Source organism: Chinchilla lanigera, unplaced genomic scaffold (assembly GCF_000276665.1).
Source record: "Chinchilla lanigera isolate Chin_1 unplaced genomic scaffold, ChiLan1.0 scaffold00044, whole genome shotgun sequence".
Classification (NCBI taxonomy): Eukaryota; Metazoa; Chordata; class Mammalia; order Rodentia; family Chinchillidae; genus Chinchilla; species Chinchilla lanigera.
The window spans coordinates 11,132,607-11,150,699 of NW_004955445.1; the positions used below are offsets into that span (position 1 = coordinate 11,132,607).

The 18,093-nt window shown below is 54.2% G+C and overlaps 1 protein-coding gene across 1 annotated transcript in view; it reads left to right on the forward strand.

The window, feature by feature from the left end:
* Positions 1–18,093, forward strand: part of Cdh22 (cadherin 22, type 2) — a gene marked incomplete at its 5' end in the record, with an annotated part of 67,424 nt that overhangs the window by 48,159 nt on the left and 1,172 nt on the right. Inside the window, 4 exons of the mRNA XM_005392577.1 lie at positions 8,249–8,370; positions 8,488–8,605; positions 14,418–14,669; positions 17,893–18,091. Coding sequence (XP_005392634.1) covers positions 8,249–8,370; positions 8,488–8,605; positions 14,418–14,669; positions 17,893–18,091 — 691 coding nt within the window. The remainder of the gene's footprint in view (positions 1–8,248; positions 8,371–8,487; positions 8,606–14,417; positions 14,670–17,892; positions 18,092–18,093) is intronic.

Sequence of the window (18,093 nt, forward strand, 5' to 3'; positions counted from 1 at the left end):
ATTTTACTGACGGGAAAACTGAGCCTCAGAGAGTTAAGAGTCTTGCCCAAGGACATGCAGTGGCAGCACTGGGCTGGGTTTGAGACTTCCTCTCTGAGGTGTAACCTGCCACCACTGCCTACCCCTCACCCAGGACACTGACTGATGGGAAAGAAATGGATCTACTTCACAGTGCAGGTGGGAGGGTTGAACACAAGGACACACGGAGAGAACTGTGCCTAGTGGCTGGGACCTAGTGAGTGTCCAGTTAATGGTTGTCGGATGGCCTTGACTGCATATGGCTGAAGCAGGGACTCTGGGCCAGGCCCTTTACAGTGATGAGCCCAAGGTGCTGATCTTACCATTGTCCCCAAAGTGTGGATGAGGAGACTGAGGCTGGGAGAGAGGAAGCCATTTGTCTGGAGTCTCAACACCACCCACCTGACTCCAGAGCCCCGCTCCCCCTTGCACTGACCCGCCAATCATATTTCCTTGGTGCTGTCACAAATCAGGGGCTGAGGCAGTAACCCACTCACTCTACCTTCCTGCCACCTCCGTGAGACGAAGACACAATTATCCCCATTTTACAGATGAGGAAACAGAGGCTCAGGGAAAGACAGCAAGGACCCCTAGACCCCAGAGCCAGTCTTTGCAGGTCTGGGGCTCTGCCCCTGGCCTCCTCCCTTAAGAACCAGCCCAGGCCCCAAGTGCAATGCCAAGGGTCTATCCGCCTGGCCCCGTGTCCTCCTTGGAGTCACCCATCCAGCCTCCTCTGAAACACAGAGGATACACAGGGGGTCATAGCTGCCCCGCCTGGCGTAACAAACACAGGGTGACAAGAATCAGAGGGGAAATATTTATACACAGCGGCAGAGCTTTGTGAGCACCTCGAGAATGTTGCCCTCAGCCGGGAGTCGCCGCCTGTCACACCGGATTACCTCAAAGACTCCCAACCCACTTAGTATGCCGGCTCCCCTCTCCCCGAACCTCTGAGTCATCCATTCTGCCCATGCAGACGCTCCTTCCACTGACATTATCTTTAACGTTTTGTAATCATGAAATATTAATGACCGATATTGAATTTAAAGTACAATTTGTGTCTGAATCCTTCGGTGGAAAGGGCAGCTAGAAAGGGACAGTCTTCAAAGAGACGGGAGTGGGGGCCCCGGAGCATGTGTTCCTGGGCTGGGGGGTCCCTGGGGGCTGCAGCCAGCCACCTCCTCAGGATCATCAGGCCTGCAGCTGGCTTGGAGGGATGAGGTCTAGCTGTCCAGGGCGACAGGAGTTGACCAGACTAGTTAGAAACTTCCTGTCTGGGTCACCTGGGGCCAAGTCACGTCTCCAGCACCCTGCATTTTCCTGCATAACACTGAGTGCACTTTGCAGTTTACAGATGCATTTGCGTGAGTGTTGAGTGATCCCTTCTCCCCAGCAGACGGCACCTCCCAGGAGGACAGGGGCCCATCTGTATCAGCGGCGTCCGCACAGCCCCGGCACGCACTAGGCAGTATAAATATTTACCAAGTGGGCAAAAGCAGAACAGGAGTGCGCACCCACCTGCTTAGCAAGGCACGGCTGGGTGACAGAGAATGGCTGCGGTCACGCAGCCCCCAGCTCTGTGAGCTTGGACAGTCGCTCCTCCTCGCTTGTGGCCTCTGATTTCTCATCTGTAAAATGGTGACAGTAACGCCTACCTTACTGGGTGCTACAGTTTACTGACAGAAGCAGCTTCTGTTTACCTAAAGCGTACACTGTCAGGCACCGTGCTGGGTGCCCTGCAGATTGGAAACTGCAACCGGCAAATGCCTAGCACAGCGCCTGCCTGATGCACGGCGGAGAGGGGGTTGGCAGAGCCAGAGATGACAGGCTCCAGCCCCGCTGCACCTTGTTTCACAACGTGGAGACTGAGGCCCAGACGGCGGCAGCTTGCCTCAGTCTGCAGACGGGGCTGTGTGACCCCCAGACCAGAGCTCCTCAGAGGACCACAGAGCTCTGTGGGAGCTGGAAGGAGGAACGGGGTGGGGAGTAGGGGGTCAGTGCAGAGTGTGATCATTGATTTCCTCCAGGGTCTCCCCCATTCCCCTCTCAGCCACTGGCCCCTTGTTACCCACCTGTGGCTGGCACTGAGATCTGGTGACAACAGACTTAGGGTTCGTGAGAGGGCAGGCCAGCAGGCAGCAACAGCTGAGAGCAAGTTGGGGGCCGGTGGGGGCCCCCAAGGAGGAGTGAAGGCCTGGCCCATCCCCTGAGGATGGAGAAAGGTCTCAAAGGCTCAGGAAGAGTTTGAGGCACAGAGGGAATTCGGGTGCCCCTGGCAGAAAGAGTCCAGTGTGCTAAGGCCTGGAAGCTGGGTGGCCCTGCCCATTCTGAAGACGGGGGCACAGGTGTGGCTGGGGCTGGCGGGCTGTGGGAGGTGAAGGTGCTCACTGGCTTGTACAGGAAGAGCCTGAGGGCCCCCTGGGGAAGCAGACAGGATCTGGAGAAGGCATGCTCATGTGTGGGTCCCCCTGGTTCCCTCGGGTTGTAGGGTGCAGAGAGCTGGAGGAGCAGGGCAGACAGGAGGAGGGCTCAGGGCCTCCTGTGCTGTGGGGAGAGGGAGCCCCAGGGAGGCTGCAGTGGGTGGCTAGGGAGAGGCAGGTGGCAGCTCCTCACCGGAGCGACTGCTTTTTGCAAGATAGTGAACGCCCTGTCAGCAGAGGTGTGTAAATCAGATGTGGGCTTCTTTTGGACTGAGCGACACCTGGGATCCTGTGCCCCCTTAATTCCAAGGACTACGTTTTTGTGATGTCCGTGAAGTCTCAGTGGGACAGCTCAGACTTGAAGAACCCATGGTTCCTCCCCCGAAGGGAAACTTTCTCTCATCCTTCTTCCCCCAAGTCTTGGGGATGCTATGGTGTCAGAGCCCCTACTTCAGCCAGAAGTCTTTCCGAGCCCTTGGAGGAACAAACTTCCCCCAACAAGGTCAAAGGCTCCAATTTCCACGTGGAAGTCAAACCAGATGCTCCACGTCCCTGACAGACAGAAAAGGGTGCCCGAACCTCCTCCTCCCACCAGAGAGGTGTGTGGACAGGCTAAGGGTGCTCGGAGGCCGTTCCTGGCCTCCGGGCACCCCTTCCCTGCAGCACCCCACCTGTGCGCCCAAGCCCTCCTCCCTCACGCTGACTGTCTTGGCGGTGGGTAATTGGGATGATCAATCTTCCTGCCCAGCTGGCCAGCTCCAATCAGAGCCTGGTGTTCCGATGCAATTTAATTCCCTTGGGAGGGGGGAGGGCTGGGGCCTGGGGGAGGAGAGGGTCCCTCCGCCCTGCGCAGCGCTGCAAGTGTGTGGGAGGGAGGCACCCCCAGCCGCTCGGGGCTCTCTTGTCCTTCTTCCCCCACTTCTCACTTCTGCCCACGCCCACGCCCACGCCCACTCTTCATTTCTCTCTCTCTCGCAAGGCCTCTCTTTTTCTGTGACAGCCGAGATCCACAGCGTCCACCTCCATCTTTTTATGAGAAGATGCTGGTCCCGAGAGAGGCAGGGCGGGGGTCCCGTTCTGCACCCTTCTCTGATGGTGGGATCCCGCAGGGGTGCAGCCCTAGGGAATCAGGAAGGGTTTTCTCTCCTCAACCCCTCCCCAGCATCCCTCTCGGAACACGGCACACGGGGCTGCCGCAGCACACTCCTGCGACATGTCTTTGTTCATCACCTACTGTGTGCTGGGCACACAGCAGTAAACAACATAGAAATCCTTCTGGCGTGCTAGGGGAGGGGAAGATGACGATCGGGTTGAGTAAGACCACAGAGGCCTGGGGTGAGCGCTACCTTGAGAAGTAAAGCGGAGGCACCATGGCCAGGGGCAAACTCGGGTAGAAAAGACAGCTGTGCAACCCCTGGCAGAGTGAAGGGAGGAAGGCGAGGGCCAAGGCCAGGGTGGCAGCGGCAGGATGACCCGTGGGACCTGGCAGGTGTGTAGGACTTGGAATTATCCTCTGACTGCTCAGGGTCAAGGGCAGTCAAAGAAAGCTTCCTGGGCGACGCAGGACATTTCTTCAGGGCCCTGCAGGTGAGAAGCACGGTAAGGAAGGCCGTACCCTCTCGTAGTCTAAAAGTCCGCCTCTGAATTAGGCCTGTGTTGAGTCCAGGCTTTGTCAGCTGCTCCCTGTGAGACTTGGGCAAGTTGCTCCACTTCTCTGAGGCATTTCTTCATTGATGGCACGGCAGGGATCCTGGTCCCTACCTCCTGCAGCAGCCGGCAGGACAAAATGGGCAGCATGGAGCCTGGCCCATGGCAAGTGCTCAATATGTGTCTGCTGCCATCTTTCCGAGGAGGAGCACGTTGCTCTGGCTGGCAGGCCAGGCCCCAGCTCCTCTTCCTTTGACTGGCCACCAGCTGCCACCACACCCATCCCACCCCCACTTCCTGCTGAGTTTGAGCCAGATACCAGGCAAGTGGTTCTGCCAGGGGCTGAGGTCTTCCTTGGAAGAGACCCATAGCCTCCTCACCCCTTACCCCAGGACCTTTGCACATGCTAATCCCACTTCCTAGAACAGTCTTTCCCTCTCCATCCCCCATACCTAGCTATTTCCCAGTTAGATCTCAGCAGAAATGTCACTTACTCCAGGGCAGACATCCCTGTCATAGTCTAGAGTAATGCCATTGACCAGGAGACCAGGTTGTTCTTGCTCAGAGAAGTTCTCAATCCATAGTTGTCAGCAAAAACCACAATACCCTGTTCCAAACTGTCCAGTCCAATCTCTGTCTGCTCCACTTAAGGAATTCGAAGGACAAGGAGGGGAAAGGACTTCCATGCTGCACAGCGATCCTCCCCCGCAAGCTTAGTTCCTTCCAGAGGCACCCACTGAGCTGCCCAGCATGCTCGGGCCCCTCGGCCCCTGGGGCTCCACCTGCCACCTTTCTAGATTGATGGTGAGCCAGCTCAGGAGGAAGCGCCAGGCCGGAGCATGTTTAATTTTAATTTAGGAATCGGTTGAGGCTGCAGGCCTGCTCGGCTCCGGGCTGTCAATCAGCCTTCCTCAAGGCTGCATCAATTAGTTTAAAAATATTGAATGTAATTTTGCCTGACACAACATATTGCAGCTACTGCAAAATATAATTTATTTTAGAAGAAGAAATAATTAAACTAATTTGCATGTCAGTCAGCTGAACTGAGATGCCAAGGTTGGGGAGGGCCACGGGGGACCGAGACTTCGTAGGGGCACCTGCCGCTGACCACTGGGTAGGGTCAGCATGGACCTGTGTCCGAGCAGCAGCTGCCACTGGGTGGACAAAGACCGGGCAGCCGGAAGCACCCACTGCTGAACCTGGACCAAATCTTAGCATCAGGAGATTTAGGACCCGACCCCAGCCCAGCTGCAGACTCATTTTGTCTTGAGGAAAATTCCCATCCCTTGCAGGGGCCTCAGTTTTCTCATCTACAAAATAGACTTAATAACACCTCCTTCACGGGTTGTTTTGAGGCTCACATGAGGTCACAGATAAGGAAAAGCATTATAATTTGGAAAATTCTGCACAAAAGTCAAGACAGAAACATGTAAGGCGGTGGCCATAGATGTTATCGGTTATTATAAATGATACAAACTGTGGTCCAGAGGGCTTTGGAGGAACCATCAGAGCCAGACATCAGGTTGGACTCCACCACCAGCCACCCCAGGGCAATGGCTTGCTATCCTGGTGTGCTGAGGGTACTCTCGGAAACTGTTACAAAACCAGTGGCCAAGCCTTGAGAGCTGGTATTTTTAAAGGCTTCCCATATGATTGTAACGTAGAGCCAGAAAACTCCTGCCCCAGTGTCAGGGGCACTGGGGCTGCCTTTAAGCTCTGAGTGTTCCAGGCCAGCCCCAGTTCCCTAGGACAAGCTCCACAGGTGGCAGCTGTGACAATTTAGAAGTTCTTCACAAAGCCCGCTCAGCTGCCCGCTTCTGAGACCCTACCTCATGCCAGAGCGGCCAGGGCTTTCCCAAGAGGTGACCTGTAGCATTTTAAAAGGGGAGGTAGTGGGAGCCTCCCTGGCACTGCGTTCAGCCCTCCGAGCGGTCTGTCCTGTCAGAGCCTGCCCTTGGCACCGTCCGCAGCTCTCCCTCAGCCGTGCTGCAGCCCCCAACTGCAGGGGAGGGTGCTCTGCCCTCGGGCCTGGCCCAGCCCTCCTTCCCTTGGCTTCTGCTGGGAGACAGGTGCCCCTGGAGGAGCACCTGTGGGCCCCTCCGTGCCCACTCCTAAAAGCACCCCCATCTATCTGTTGAGGTTCTCTGGCCACGTGCTTAAAAATAACAGCTCCCCCAGCATTGCCAGTCACCACTCCCATCTCCTGCCCCGAGAAGAGCCACTTCTAATCACTGAGGCGGCAGATCTGGGTGAGCTAAGGAGATAAGGTGCCCCTGGCTAAGGGGAACTCCAGAGAGGGGTCGGCCGGGAGCTAATGAAGCACTCCCCTCCCTCCCCTGGCCTCCCAGCAGGCGGCCCCACCTGCCCTCCTATCTCCTTTTCTCTTTTTATCAACACACAAGCAGCTGGCGTCAGCGTTCAGCAGGTCCCTGGGTTTAGAGAAGGAGGCAGCTGACCAGCCCACTCCTCTCAAAATACACGGGGTGCCTGGCTGCCTGGAAATTTCCCGGCTGCCCCCACATAGCCCCCTGCCAGTGCCCCGCTGGAGACCCCTGTCGTCCAAGTCCCTGCTTGGAGGTGGCGGAGTTTCCGCTCCTAGGAGATGCTCCTGAGGTCAGTGGCAGGTGGAGCAGGTCAGCAATGAACATGTGGCAAAGACAGCTAGGGGTAGAGTAGAGACACTCGGGCCTGGGGACAAGGGTAGGAGGGCAGGACCGACACGAAGGGTGCTGTTCACAGAGGCCAGGCTGGGGTGAAGTGTGGCATCTAGAATCACTTCAAGGATGTGTTTATATTACGCTTATTATTGCTGCATACATGGTGTTAACTCTTAGTCAATCTATTAGCCTTAGTCCTGGTTTGCAGGTGAGAAACTGAGGCACAAAGAAGTCAAGTGACCTGACTCAGATCACACAGCTACTAAGTGGCAGAGCCGGGATTAGAACTACTATCACCAGGCTGTGTTCATTTTCCCGGTGTGGAAACTGGGATCAGAGAGGGCAGGATCTCACCCAAGAATAGGTAGTGGGGCAGGACATAGCTGTGCCTGGAATCCAGGCCTCCCGCAGTCTTCATCCTTCTAGGCTTCCTCTCTTCACTCAGTAAGTGTGTGAGAGCCCAGTCTATGCTACATCCCACAGAGCTGGGGGCCCAGAGAGGGGCTCTGAGCTCAAGGACACCCCAACTGGACGACTGGGAACTCCGTGGTTTTGCTGGCCACAATCCACCTCCTTGGGCTTTCCTGACCCTTTCAGCATGAGATCTGCAGAGACCAGGGGTTTGGGAGGTCAGGCAGCAGGTGACCTCTTCTGTTAACTTCCCAGTGTTTTAGTTCCTCCTTTGTAACGTGGGGCTACAACCTTCACCAAGCCGCGGGATTTCTGCCAGGATACGTGGTGTAATAGATGCGGATGCTCCAGGCACATTCTGTGCGCTCCGGGTGATGTGATAGTGATCATGGTCGTTGTGTGGGGGTCATGTTAGCAGGAAGGGGGCTGGTAACGGTTGTGGTGGTTATGGTGGGGGACGGCATAGCCGATGATGGTACTTACGATCTTGGTGATGCTGACAGAGGGATGACCGTGGTGGCAAAGGAGGTGACTGTAGGTGGTCTTAATACTCATGATGGCAGACAGAGGACAAGGGTAAAGCTAGTAGGTATAATGAGGCTGCTAATTCTAGTGGCGATGGTAGCGATGCTGATGATCTCCTGGGGGTGATGGCAACCGCGTGGTGATGGTGATGGTTGTGTGGATGGTGACGGTAGCACTGCCAGTTATGTTGGTGGGTGATAATGTTAGCAACACAGCTTAATGGTGGTGGGGTGGTGAAGGTAGTAATGGTGCTAGTGCTCGTGGCGGAATTGGTCACAGGTTGGTACTGGCGTTTACGGTCGTAGAGGTTGTGGTAACAATGCTAGCGGTGTCAGTGCTGATGGTAATCACCGTGATGGCAGAGTAATGATGGTGGGGATGGCGATGGGGATGATTACTCCCCTAAATCCGGAGGTGTCCAGTCCTAGTCCCTGGTCCTTGTATCAGCATGGTCAACTAAAAAGAAATCTCAGTGTGATGGCACTGCTGAATCATCTCATGGTGGCAGATGGGGTTTGTCTACCTCTCGCGCTGGACGCCTCTCACCCTGCTTCTGTGCTCTTATCACAGACAATCACGCGCAGCTATCCCGGGCATCCCTAAGGATCCGAATCCTCGATGTGAACGACAATCCCCCAGAACTAGCCACACCCTATGAAGCGGCTGTGTGTGAGGATGCCAAGCCAGGCCAGGTACCACCGAGGGGCTGGGGACAGGGGCTGCTACCAGGACAGGCCAGGGGCAGCCTCGAATTGGGCCCAGTATGGTCGCTGCCTCACCTGCAGCCCCTGCCCCTCCTCCCCTTTCAGCTCATCCAGACCATCAGTGTGGTGGACAGAGATGAGCCCCAGGGTGGGCACCGCTTCTATTTCCGCCTGGTGCCCGAGGCCCCGAGCAACCCGCATTTCTCTCTGCTGGACATCGAAGGTGAGTTACCTGCGAGCCACCAAGCCCCAGGACGCTTGGAGTGAGGGACCTGGTCTCCCTGCCCTCTTCTCTCAGCAAACAGGGGGGGCCTGAGACCCCCAGGGGGCAAGAGTTAGGTCCAAGACCACAGGAAGTCTGGGCACAGCCTCCTGCAGGGTGTGGGGTGGCAGAGTGGAAAGGGGGCATCCAAAGGTAGGGAATGGTATTGGAAGGATTTAGAGAGGGCTTCCAGGAGGGTGGTTGGGTCAGAGTTGGGGCAAGGACCCTGTTCTAAGTAAAGATGAAACAACACACAGACACACACACACACACACACGCGCGCCCTCCTGTGGGCTCAGAAATGTCTCCTGCATTCACATCTCCCTTGGCATCTAGAGGCTAGAGGCTGGTTTTCCTACTCCTTCAATTTTTTAGGTAATGAAATTGAGGCTCCAAGAGGGACAGGGACCTGCCCAGGTGCAGGACAGGGTCCTTGGAGGGCTGGAGTCCCAGCCTGCACCTCTGTCAGGCACAGGGCCCTTGCTCTGCTCACTGTCAAAGCAGCAAATCTCCCCACCCAGCCTGGACTCAGCAATCTTGAGTGGGCCCCACTTCCGATCCACTTCTACATGATACTGCAGTCTGATGCCTTAAGGAATGGACCGAAGGGGAGGCAGGCCCCCTTCCCAGTGCCGGTGCCAGCCCAGGCTCTGTTGAAGGCTCTGTGTGCGATGCTGGCCAATGTCTGTCCCCACTGAGACCTCAGTTTCACTCTCTGTAAACTGGAACTGATAACAGCCCCTCCTTGAGGGCCGGATAGCTGCCAAACATATATTGTTATACTTAGAACGTGTCAGCTCCCATATGCAGTAATTATTTATTGAGCACATTATTGATCATTATGGAGACACAGTGCCTATGGCCAGGCTCTGCTCCGGGTCCTGGAAATGCAATGACAAACAGAACAAAATCCCCTCCTGCAGGGGGCTTTTTCGCTAATGAGATGAGGCAGAAGTCAAACAAATACATAATATGTTGGAGATGTTAGGTGGTTAGTGGAGAGAGGAATACTGACATCTCTGCCAAAGTCTGGACTTTATTCTCTTCATTACTGAGTGCCTAGAGCAATGCCTGGTACATCACAGATGCCCTGTGAAATGTGTTACCTTCAACCAAAACATGAAACAAGATGAGAGTAGAAGTTACTTTAAATAAGGAGGTCTGGGAAGACCTCTCTGAGGGGATCCATAGTGAGGAGGGATCTAAAGGAAACAGGGGAGTGAACCATGCAGATAACTGGACTAAGAACTGTCCAGGTAGAAGAACCAGCAAGTGCAAAGGCCCTGAGGTAGGAGGAGTATTGGGCCATTCAAAGAACAGAAGGAGGCCAGCATGGCTAGAGGGAGTGAGAGACAGGACTAGGAGGAGATATAGCCAGAGAGGCCTTGGGGCCAGATTGTATTGCTCCCTTCTGGCCCTGAGACAGGTCAGGGTCACCCTAGGACCGTCATACTCCACCCCCACCCCAAAAGGGAAAAGCCTTCAAAGACTCTTAGGCAGGCCTCTCTGTAGTTCCAGGAGACATGTTAAAAATGTGTATCACCCAGTGCAGTAGCCTGGGTAGATCAGAAAGGATGCTCACTACAACTTGAGCAAGACCTGGGAGCCCCTGCTACTCCTGGCATTAACGCCTCAGTGTCTTGATAGTGTCAGAGTTAGGAAGATGCTTAAAAGAATGGCCGAGACACCAGGAAGAACTTGGGAGACAGGGCTCAGAGCCATGATGATTTAAACCATTTTGGAAGTATTTTAATATCCTAACAACTGGTACAGCCTGGCCTACATACTCTAGAAGTACCCTGGGCCACCCCAGGAGAGAAAGAGGAGCCTGGATTTAATTCTGTAGATTCAAAGTTTTTCTAACCCAAGGAGCCTGCAGCTCTGTCCCAGCCGGTTCTTTCTGGCCTGTGCCTTCCGGAGCTCCCTTCCATGTGACCATCTTTGGCAACAGGGTGGCGGCTGCATGCCGAGGTCAGGGCAGACACAGAGGGTCTCCCCGTGCAGTCCCTCAAGCCTTTCCCAGAGCGTGCCGAGCCCCATCCTCCTCACTGTATAAATATCCTTGGTGACAAACGGCTACCCCAACCCATCTGTTTCTTTGTACAAATTTGTAGCCAGTTTGGAAACGTGATTTATAAATATTGCTTTTGCAGCCAGGGATTGACACTGATGTATGTCAGGCCAGATGGATGGATGCAGTGCTGGGCGTAGATCCCGCCTAGAAAGGCTGGGTGGGACTGGGGGAGTCCAGCGGTTTCCTTGATAGAAGCCAGCTGCTGCCAGGAGGGCAGCTTGAGGGGCCCAAGGATGGTACTGGAGGATCCTTTTCATGGGGTGGAGAGTAGCAGGGACCAGAGCTCTCACAACATATGGTTGCGTGGCCAAAGACGGCAACCTGAGAAACAAACATCCCTGTTCTTGCTTGGCAGTGTGAGGCTGGGCTGGGGCCAGCTACTCATTTCTCAAAGCTGTCAACTTCTCTGTGCCACTTCTACCACTACCAGCTCACACAAGACACCCAGGAGCCACCTAGCTCTTCTTGCACATCTACTCTTGTGTTTTAGATGCTAAGCTCCCTCGCGTAGGGGAGAGGCTCAACCAGGACAGGAAGCAGGTCTGTCTTACTCATTATAATATCCCCAGGGCCTAAAACAGTCCTGATATGTAGAAGGTGCTCAACCCCTATTTGCTGTTGAATAAATGGATGACATGTCACTACGTTACTTCTTTGCTTAAAAGCCACCAATCAGTGACCTCCCACTGCTTGTAAGAAAATAACTGGGTGCGGTGGCACACACCTGTAATCCTAGCACCTGGGAGGCTGAGGCAGAAAGACTGTGATGAGTTCGAGGCCAGCCTGGGCTACATAGAGAGACCCTGTCTCAGAAAGAAAAGAAAGGAAAAGAAACTCCTTACCAGAGTTGGCTCCAAAACTTGCCATGATGGGCTCCTGCCTCCCTCTCCTGCCCAAAGGACTCTGTTCAGTTCCTTGGGTTTATTACATTTCTTTCCACCTCAAGGCCTTTGCACGGGGCATTTCTTCCCCTGGACTCATTATTCCAAGGCTCAGAAATAATACCACTTCCTCCAAAGGCTCTCCCTGACCTCCCAGGCCAGACCAAGTCCTCTGCCATGTGCTTTTTCTCTATTTTTCCTTTCCAGCACTCACCATGGTGTGTAATTGTAAAACCAAACTGTGGCTTTATTCAATTAGCATTTGTGTCTCACATTAGAACTTGAGCTGTGATCCAGTTGATTTAGCTCTCAGTTATTTCCCTCTAGTGACTAGCTTGGTGCCTAGCATGTAGTAGTTAATGAAGATTTATTTGAAGGAAGGAAGAAGGACAGAAGAAGGAAAAAGAAAGAAGGAAAATGGATAAGGAGATTGTGGATGAAGCATGGATAGATAGGTAGGTAGGTAGATAGATGGATGATGGATGGATGGATAGACAGATGGAAAGGTGGATGACAGATGGATAGATGGATGGGTGATTTCACTCAATTCATTCAAAACAAGTCATTCTCTCTCAGCCTCAATTTCTGTATACCTAAGAGATACAATGCCACAGCTATTTGTTGCTGTGAGGATCAAATATTGCTCTGTATTTAAGTTACCACAGAGTTCTTAATGTATCAAAAGCATCCAGTCCGGGCAAGTGAGTCCCACACCATTCCTTCCTTTCTCCACTTGCTCCTGCATCTCCTTTATTCCCCAGTGAAAGGCAGATACGTTCACAAGCGGGGTTGCCTTACCCTTTGACAGGAAGGCTACAGTCTGAGTCAGAGCTCAAGCCAGAGTTTGCAGAGCTGACCCTCAGCCACCAGTTAGCTGAAGTTCCGGTTTATTCAAGCATCATTCCTCTAGACTGGCTCGGTGCCAGGCCCTCGCTATCGGGCTGGTGGAGGGATGGGCACACACGCTAGCTTAACGCAACGTGACAAGTGCTGTGACAGAACTGTGCATGGCACCTGCGTTGTCAGAGAACGGAGGGGGGACCATAAATCCTTCCCTCCCAGGGAAGCGGAGAAAGGAGGCCATAGCAAGGAGGTGACATTTAGCTGCAGCATGACGGATGAGGAATTTGCCCAGGCAGGCAGGTGGAGAGGGTGTTCCAGAGAGCAGGAACTTTATGAGGAAAGGCGCGGGGCGAGGCACAGAGAAATGGGGCAGAATCTGAAAAAAATATATATTAGCAAGTATTTATGGAGAATTTCTATGTGCTGGGAATTATTCCAAGGGTTACATGTAAATTATATCATTAAACCCTCGCGCCTACAAGATACACTTTTTTCAGTTTACGCATGAGGAAACTGAGGCCCAAAACAGTTGAGCTTTGCAAGCAAGTAAATGATACACTTGGTATTATTATTTTAACATTTGTACGGAAATGTTCAAATATGTATAAAAGCGGACTGGGTGATAAGTATCGTGTGCCTGTTTCCTCATGGGCAATCCAATTCCCGACAATCCTTGTCTCATCTAGACCTACTGCCCACTTCCTGGATGTACCCAGGGTCACAAGTCAGTCCTCACAAGGGTTCCTTTTCCTGCACTGTGTCCATCATGAGGAATCCGTATCTGGGGTGCTGAAGGGGTGGGGTGTTGCGGTTGAGGAAAAAGCTGCTGGAGAAGGAATAGGCCTCATCCTGGGACCCTGGGTTTCCTTCCCAATAGCCTCACCCCAGCCTCAGTTTCCCTCTCTGTACAACGATAGGCTGGTTTGAATGATCTGGGGCCACAAAGCTCAAGAGGGACCCTGGCTTCCAAAGTCTAAGATCAGAGTCCAGTCTGACGACTTCAAGGGCAGAGAGAAGGGCCAAAGGACCCCCCGCAAGAACATGGAGCCTGGTTAGGGTAGCCACCTTCGAGCTCTGCACCCTTTACACCTCCACACTTTGCAGAACTGAGAGGAGCCGTCAGTGACCAGGGTCAGGTGGCCTGACTGGTACAGGACAGGTGTGAAGAGGCAGGAGAGGTACAGAAGGTGGGTCTTGAGCTCCAACACCAGCCGCTCCTTCCCTGGAGCCATGCAGTAAACACCATTTGTGCTAGCTCACCAACCGCTCTGGCCTATGCAGAAAGGAAGGGTGTGGGTGAGGAGGAGCAGGTAATGATGCTTTAGGGCCCCTTCATGGGCCCCAGCAGCTGTGCCCCCAACCCTCTAGGCTCAGCCTCTTACTGAGAGACTCCCGAGCCAGCTCCAGGACTCTCACTGGTACGAAGGACAGAAAGGTCCCTCAGCCAGAGGCAGGTGCCAGCCAGCTTTTCCAGTCCTGTCTGATGACCCTGGACTTGTCAGGGCCCAGTAAAACATGACCCAAAGACCACAGGACTTCTGGGCTGGAGTGGAATTTAAAACAAAAACAAGCTGTTGAGATGTATGGCCAAAAAAGAAAAAAAAAGATTTTTTTTTTTTACATAGCCAGGGCCAGGACCTTGGCCCAGCTGGGAACAGAATCTTGAAATAGCTGGGGATAGTACCTTGGCACAGCTGGGAATGAAAATCTTACAAGAGCTGAAATCAGCATCTTGAGACAGCTGTGAACAGAATTTTGGGACAGCTGAGGACAGAAGTCTGGGTTATGTGGCTGAGGCAGGACCTCAGGCAGCAGGGGTCGGGATGTGGGGGACACCCGGGAACAGACCTAAGAATCAGTGGGAGGCAAAGATCCAGGGCATAGAAGCAAATCTCGGGGTGGGATCTGGAAGGGACTGGGAGGTGGGGGCTGGCCCTGGCCCCAAGTCACATGCCACTCCCTTCCTCTGGAGCAGACAACACAGCTGCTGTGCACACCCAGCATGTGGGCTTCAACCGGCAGGAACAGGATGTGTTCTTCCTGCCCATCCTCGTGGTGGACAGCGGGCCGCCCACACTCAGCAGCACGGGCACACTCACCATCCGCATCTGCGGCTGTGACAGCTCCGGGGCCATCCAGTCCTGCAACACCACAGCCTTCGTCATGGCGGCCTCCCTCAGCCCCGGCGCCCTCATCGCCCTCTTGGTCTGTGTCCTCATCCTGGTCGGTGAGTCCTCCGAGAGCCACCCACCCTTCCTGACTGTCCTCCATCCTGGGGCCCTGAGTTACCTTCCCAGTTTGCCCCTCTGGAGCCTCAGTTTCCCCTCCATGCAAGGATGGACTGGCCTGAAAAATCTGATAGCTCCTATGGGAAGTCTCCTAAATACAGAGCAGACTTGTACCTAATCCAGATGGTGACCTCTCACCTGGAACTGAATTCAGACCATTGACCCTCTCCACTGCCTGAACCTCTGCCCCATGTTTAAAAGCCAGGCATGTTATTAATCCTCTTACATCTATAATCCTTTCTTCATTCTCCATAAAGAGAATGCATGGCCAGTATACCATCCCGTTTTTCAGATGAGGAAACTGAGGCTTGGAGAGGTTAAATGGCTTTGTGCAGAGGTACACAGAGAGTCCTCTGACTTCCAATTAGGTCTGACCCTGTGTCCTCTGATCCTCTAAACTGTGTCCTCTGATCCTCTAAACTGCTGTGAATTTAAGGTGGGAGCAAATCTTTGGGCACCTGTGGCAAAATCTGAAGACATGGCAGGGAGGACAAGATCCACACTGGTACACTGGCCCCACCCACAGCCATCTGAACTCCAAAGTGCCCCCAGTGAAGAGGTCAAATTTCAGGAGCTAAGTAGGATTCAAGTGGGGTGCTATCACTGCAGCAGCCACCCAAATTCAGAAAGGCACTGATGCCCCTGCGCTCCTGGTGCGCCAGAACTGGGGGCTCTTGAGAGGTGCAGGTGGCAGATGCCAGTTTTGCACAGTTCCTGGGAGATGGCATCTGCCTCCACTCCATGCTGCCCACCACTGGCCTCGCTGCTGCTCCGCTTCCAAGGGCCTGCCACGTCCAGTCCCTGCAGAGGCCCAGGGCAGGCTCCACCTTTCGAGGAAGAAACCCAGCCCCCTCTCCCTCCACCGGCCTATGGCTCAGAAAACCTTTTTCCAGAGAGTGCACTTTACAGCGGTTTCATTTTCCGAGGCAGTGCAAACAAATTTCTGCCTAATTGCCCACAAACGAAGAAAGTGCACATCAGTGCTCTAAAGGTGACAGGCAGAATCGCTGATCAGGCCTGGCACATCTGTCGCCCGCCGCCCGCAATCCCCACCATCTGCTCTCGCGGGCATCCCCCTCCGCCGCTCCCAGCTTCCGGCTCTGAAAGCTGCCCATCCATCTTCCCACTTCCCTCTTGACACCGTCCCTCCTTTGGGCCCTCCCTATAGGCCTGTCCCCTTGCCTGTCATAAGCTATCTTGTTAAGTGGCGAGCCAGCACCCTGCCCCGTGGCCCTAGCATCTGGCTCTGGCCAGTGGCTTGGCATAAACTGTTTGAAATAGCAAGAGGGAGCTAATCCACAGCGCAGTACCTGACATATGTCTGTCCACCCCTCTGTCCACCCACCCGCCCACCATGATTCACTCACATACCCATCCAGTCAGTCCTGCCTATATGCTAGACTATTCTAGGCACTGCAGTCCATCAATGAACAAGGGGCCTTTGAAAGTCCTGAGTAACTGAAAAGTTGGGGATGTCATCACTGAGATGGGGACACTAAGGGTGAGGAAGGGGAAAGGATTATTTTGTTATTGTTGTTGTTTTGTTTTTTGGTACCAGGAATCAAACTCAAGACCTCAGGCTTGCCAGGCAAGTGCTTATGCCACTGAGCTACATCCCCGGTCTTGGGAAAAGGATTATTATTTCCACTTTAGACACATTGCATTTCAAATTCTCTTGATCAACCAAGAGGACATGTGGAGTGGGAAACTGGATGTACAGTCTAGATTTCAGGGGAGCAGTTCAGGCCCCTGAGATAAGAAAGCTGCTGGATTCTAAATGGAACGGGAGCCGTGACATGGAGGAGGGCGCCGAGGGAGGGTGTGGACGAAGGGTTCGGTCTGAGTCCTGGGTCATCGGACATTATGGAGAGGCCCGCTTAGCAGACACAGAGCCAAGCATCAGTGAGCTGGGAGGACGAGGAAGCGGGGATGTAGAATCCTGGAAGCCAAAGAAGAAAGCCAAGCCAGATGGGGCAGCACACACCCGTAACCCCGACACTCTGAGAGGCTGAGGCAGGAGGACTAAGTTTGCGTCCAACCTTGGCAAATTAGCAAGATCCTGTCTCAAAAAAAATTTTAAAGGGAACTGGCAATGTAGCTCCATGTGAAGGCTCAAGTTCAGTCCCCAGTGCACACACACACACACACACACACACACACACACACACACAGTCAGAAGAGCTTTCCATTCATTCACTCACCCACTCACTGACCCAGCCTCCAAGGTCTCCATCCAACTCTTCATTCACTCATTCATTCATTCATTCACTCACAAGCATGAGTCGAGTGTTTCCTGCACACCAAGCACCAAGTTAGAGGTACATTTCCCCGGTGCTAGGGGGTGATTTAGGATGTGTATTGCAGGAGGCGGGGGAGATAGACATGCACCACAGCAGCCTCCGGTCTGTGGTAGTGCTGTGGCCCTCACCTCCAGTGGCTCCTTCATGGACCGGAGACTTTGTGAAAACACAGGCTGCGTCCCGCCCCTCCCCTCCCCCAGCAACTCTAGGGTGGACCTGAAGACAAGTTCCCAGGGGCTGTTGGGAACTCTGAGACCCCGTCAGGGGTGAAGGCCCTGAGCCTGGCCCGGGGCGCAGAGGGGGTCCTGCAGGTCCTGACCTAAGACCACCTGCCTTCGGACAAGAGCCGAAGAGAGCTCTGGGTCGAGGACATCTTTCTGTCCTCCAGCTGCCTCCTTCACAGCCCTGGGGTGGCAGTGCAGGGAAGTTCATCTCTCCAGAGCTGAGGAGAAGCTGGGTGTGGTGGCGCACACCTGTAATCCCAGAGTTTGGGAGGCTGAGGCAGGAGAATCGTTGTGAGTTCGAGACGGGCCTGGGCTACAAAGTGAGCTCAAGGCCAGCCTGAACTGCATAGTGAGACCCTGTCTCAAAAAAAAAAAAAAGGAGAGCTGAAGATAGAGACCTCGGAGGTTAACCCCTGCCCTGGGCACTCAAGAAAACCCTTAACTTTGCTGTTTGCCACCCCCACCCCGAGGTGATCTGGTCTCACTTTGCGCACCTCTCTAGAAGGGTAGCTCACCCGCTCCCAGACAGCTGGGTTCGGACTGTGCGGTGGTTTTTTGTGCAGGGTTGAGCTGGGCCGCTCCCCCGGGCACGCCCCGGCCTGCTGGGCCCTCACTCCGTGCCCTCCTCTCCCGCGCAGTACTGGTGCTGCTGATCCTCACCCTCAGGCGCCACCACAAGAGCCACCTGAGCTCGGACGAGGACGAGGACATGCGCGACAACGTCATCAAGTACAACGACGAGGGCGGCGGCGAGCAGGACACGGAGGCTTACGACATGTCGGCGCTGCGGAGCCTCTACGACTTCGGCGAGCTCAAGGGCGGCGACGCGGGCGGCGGCG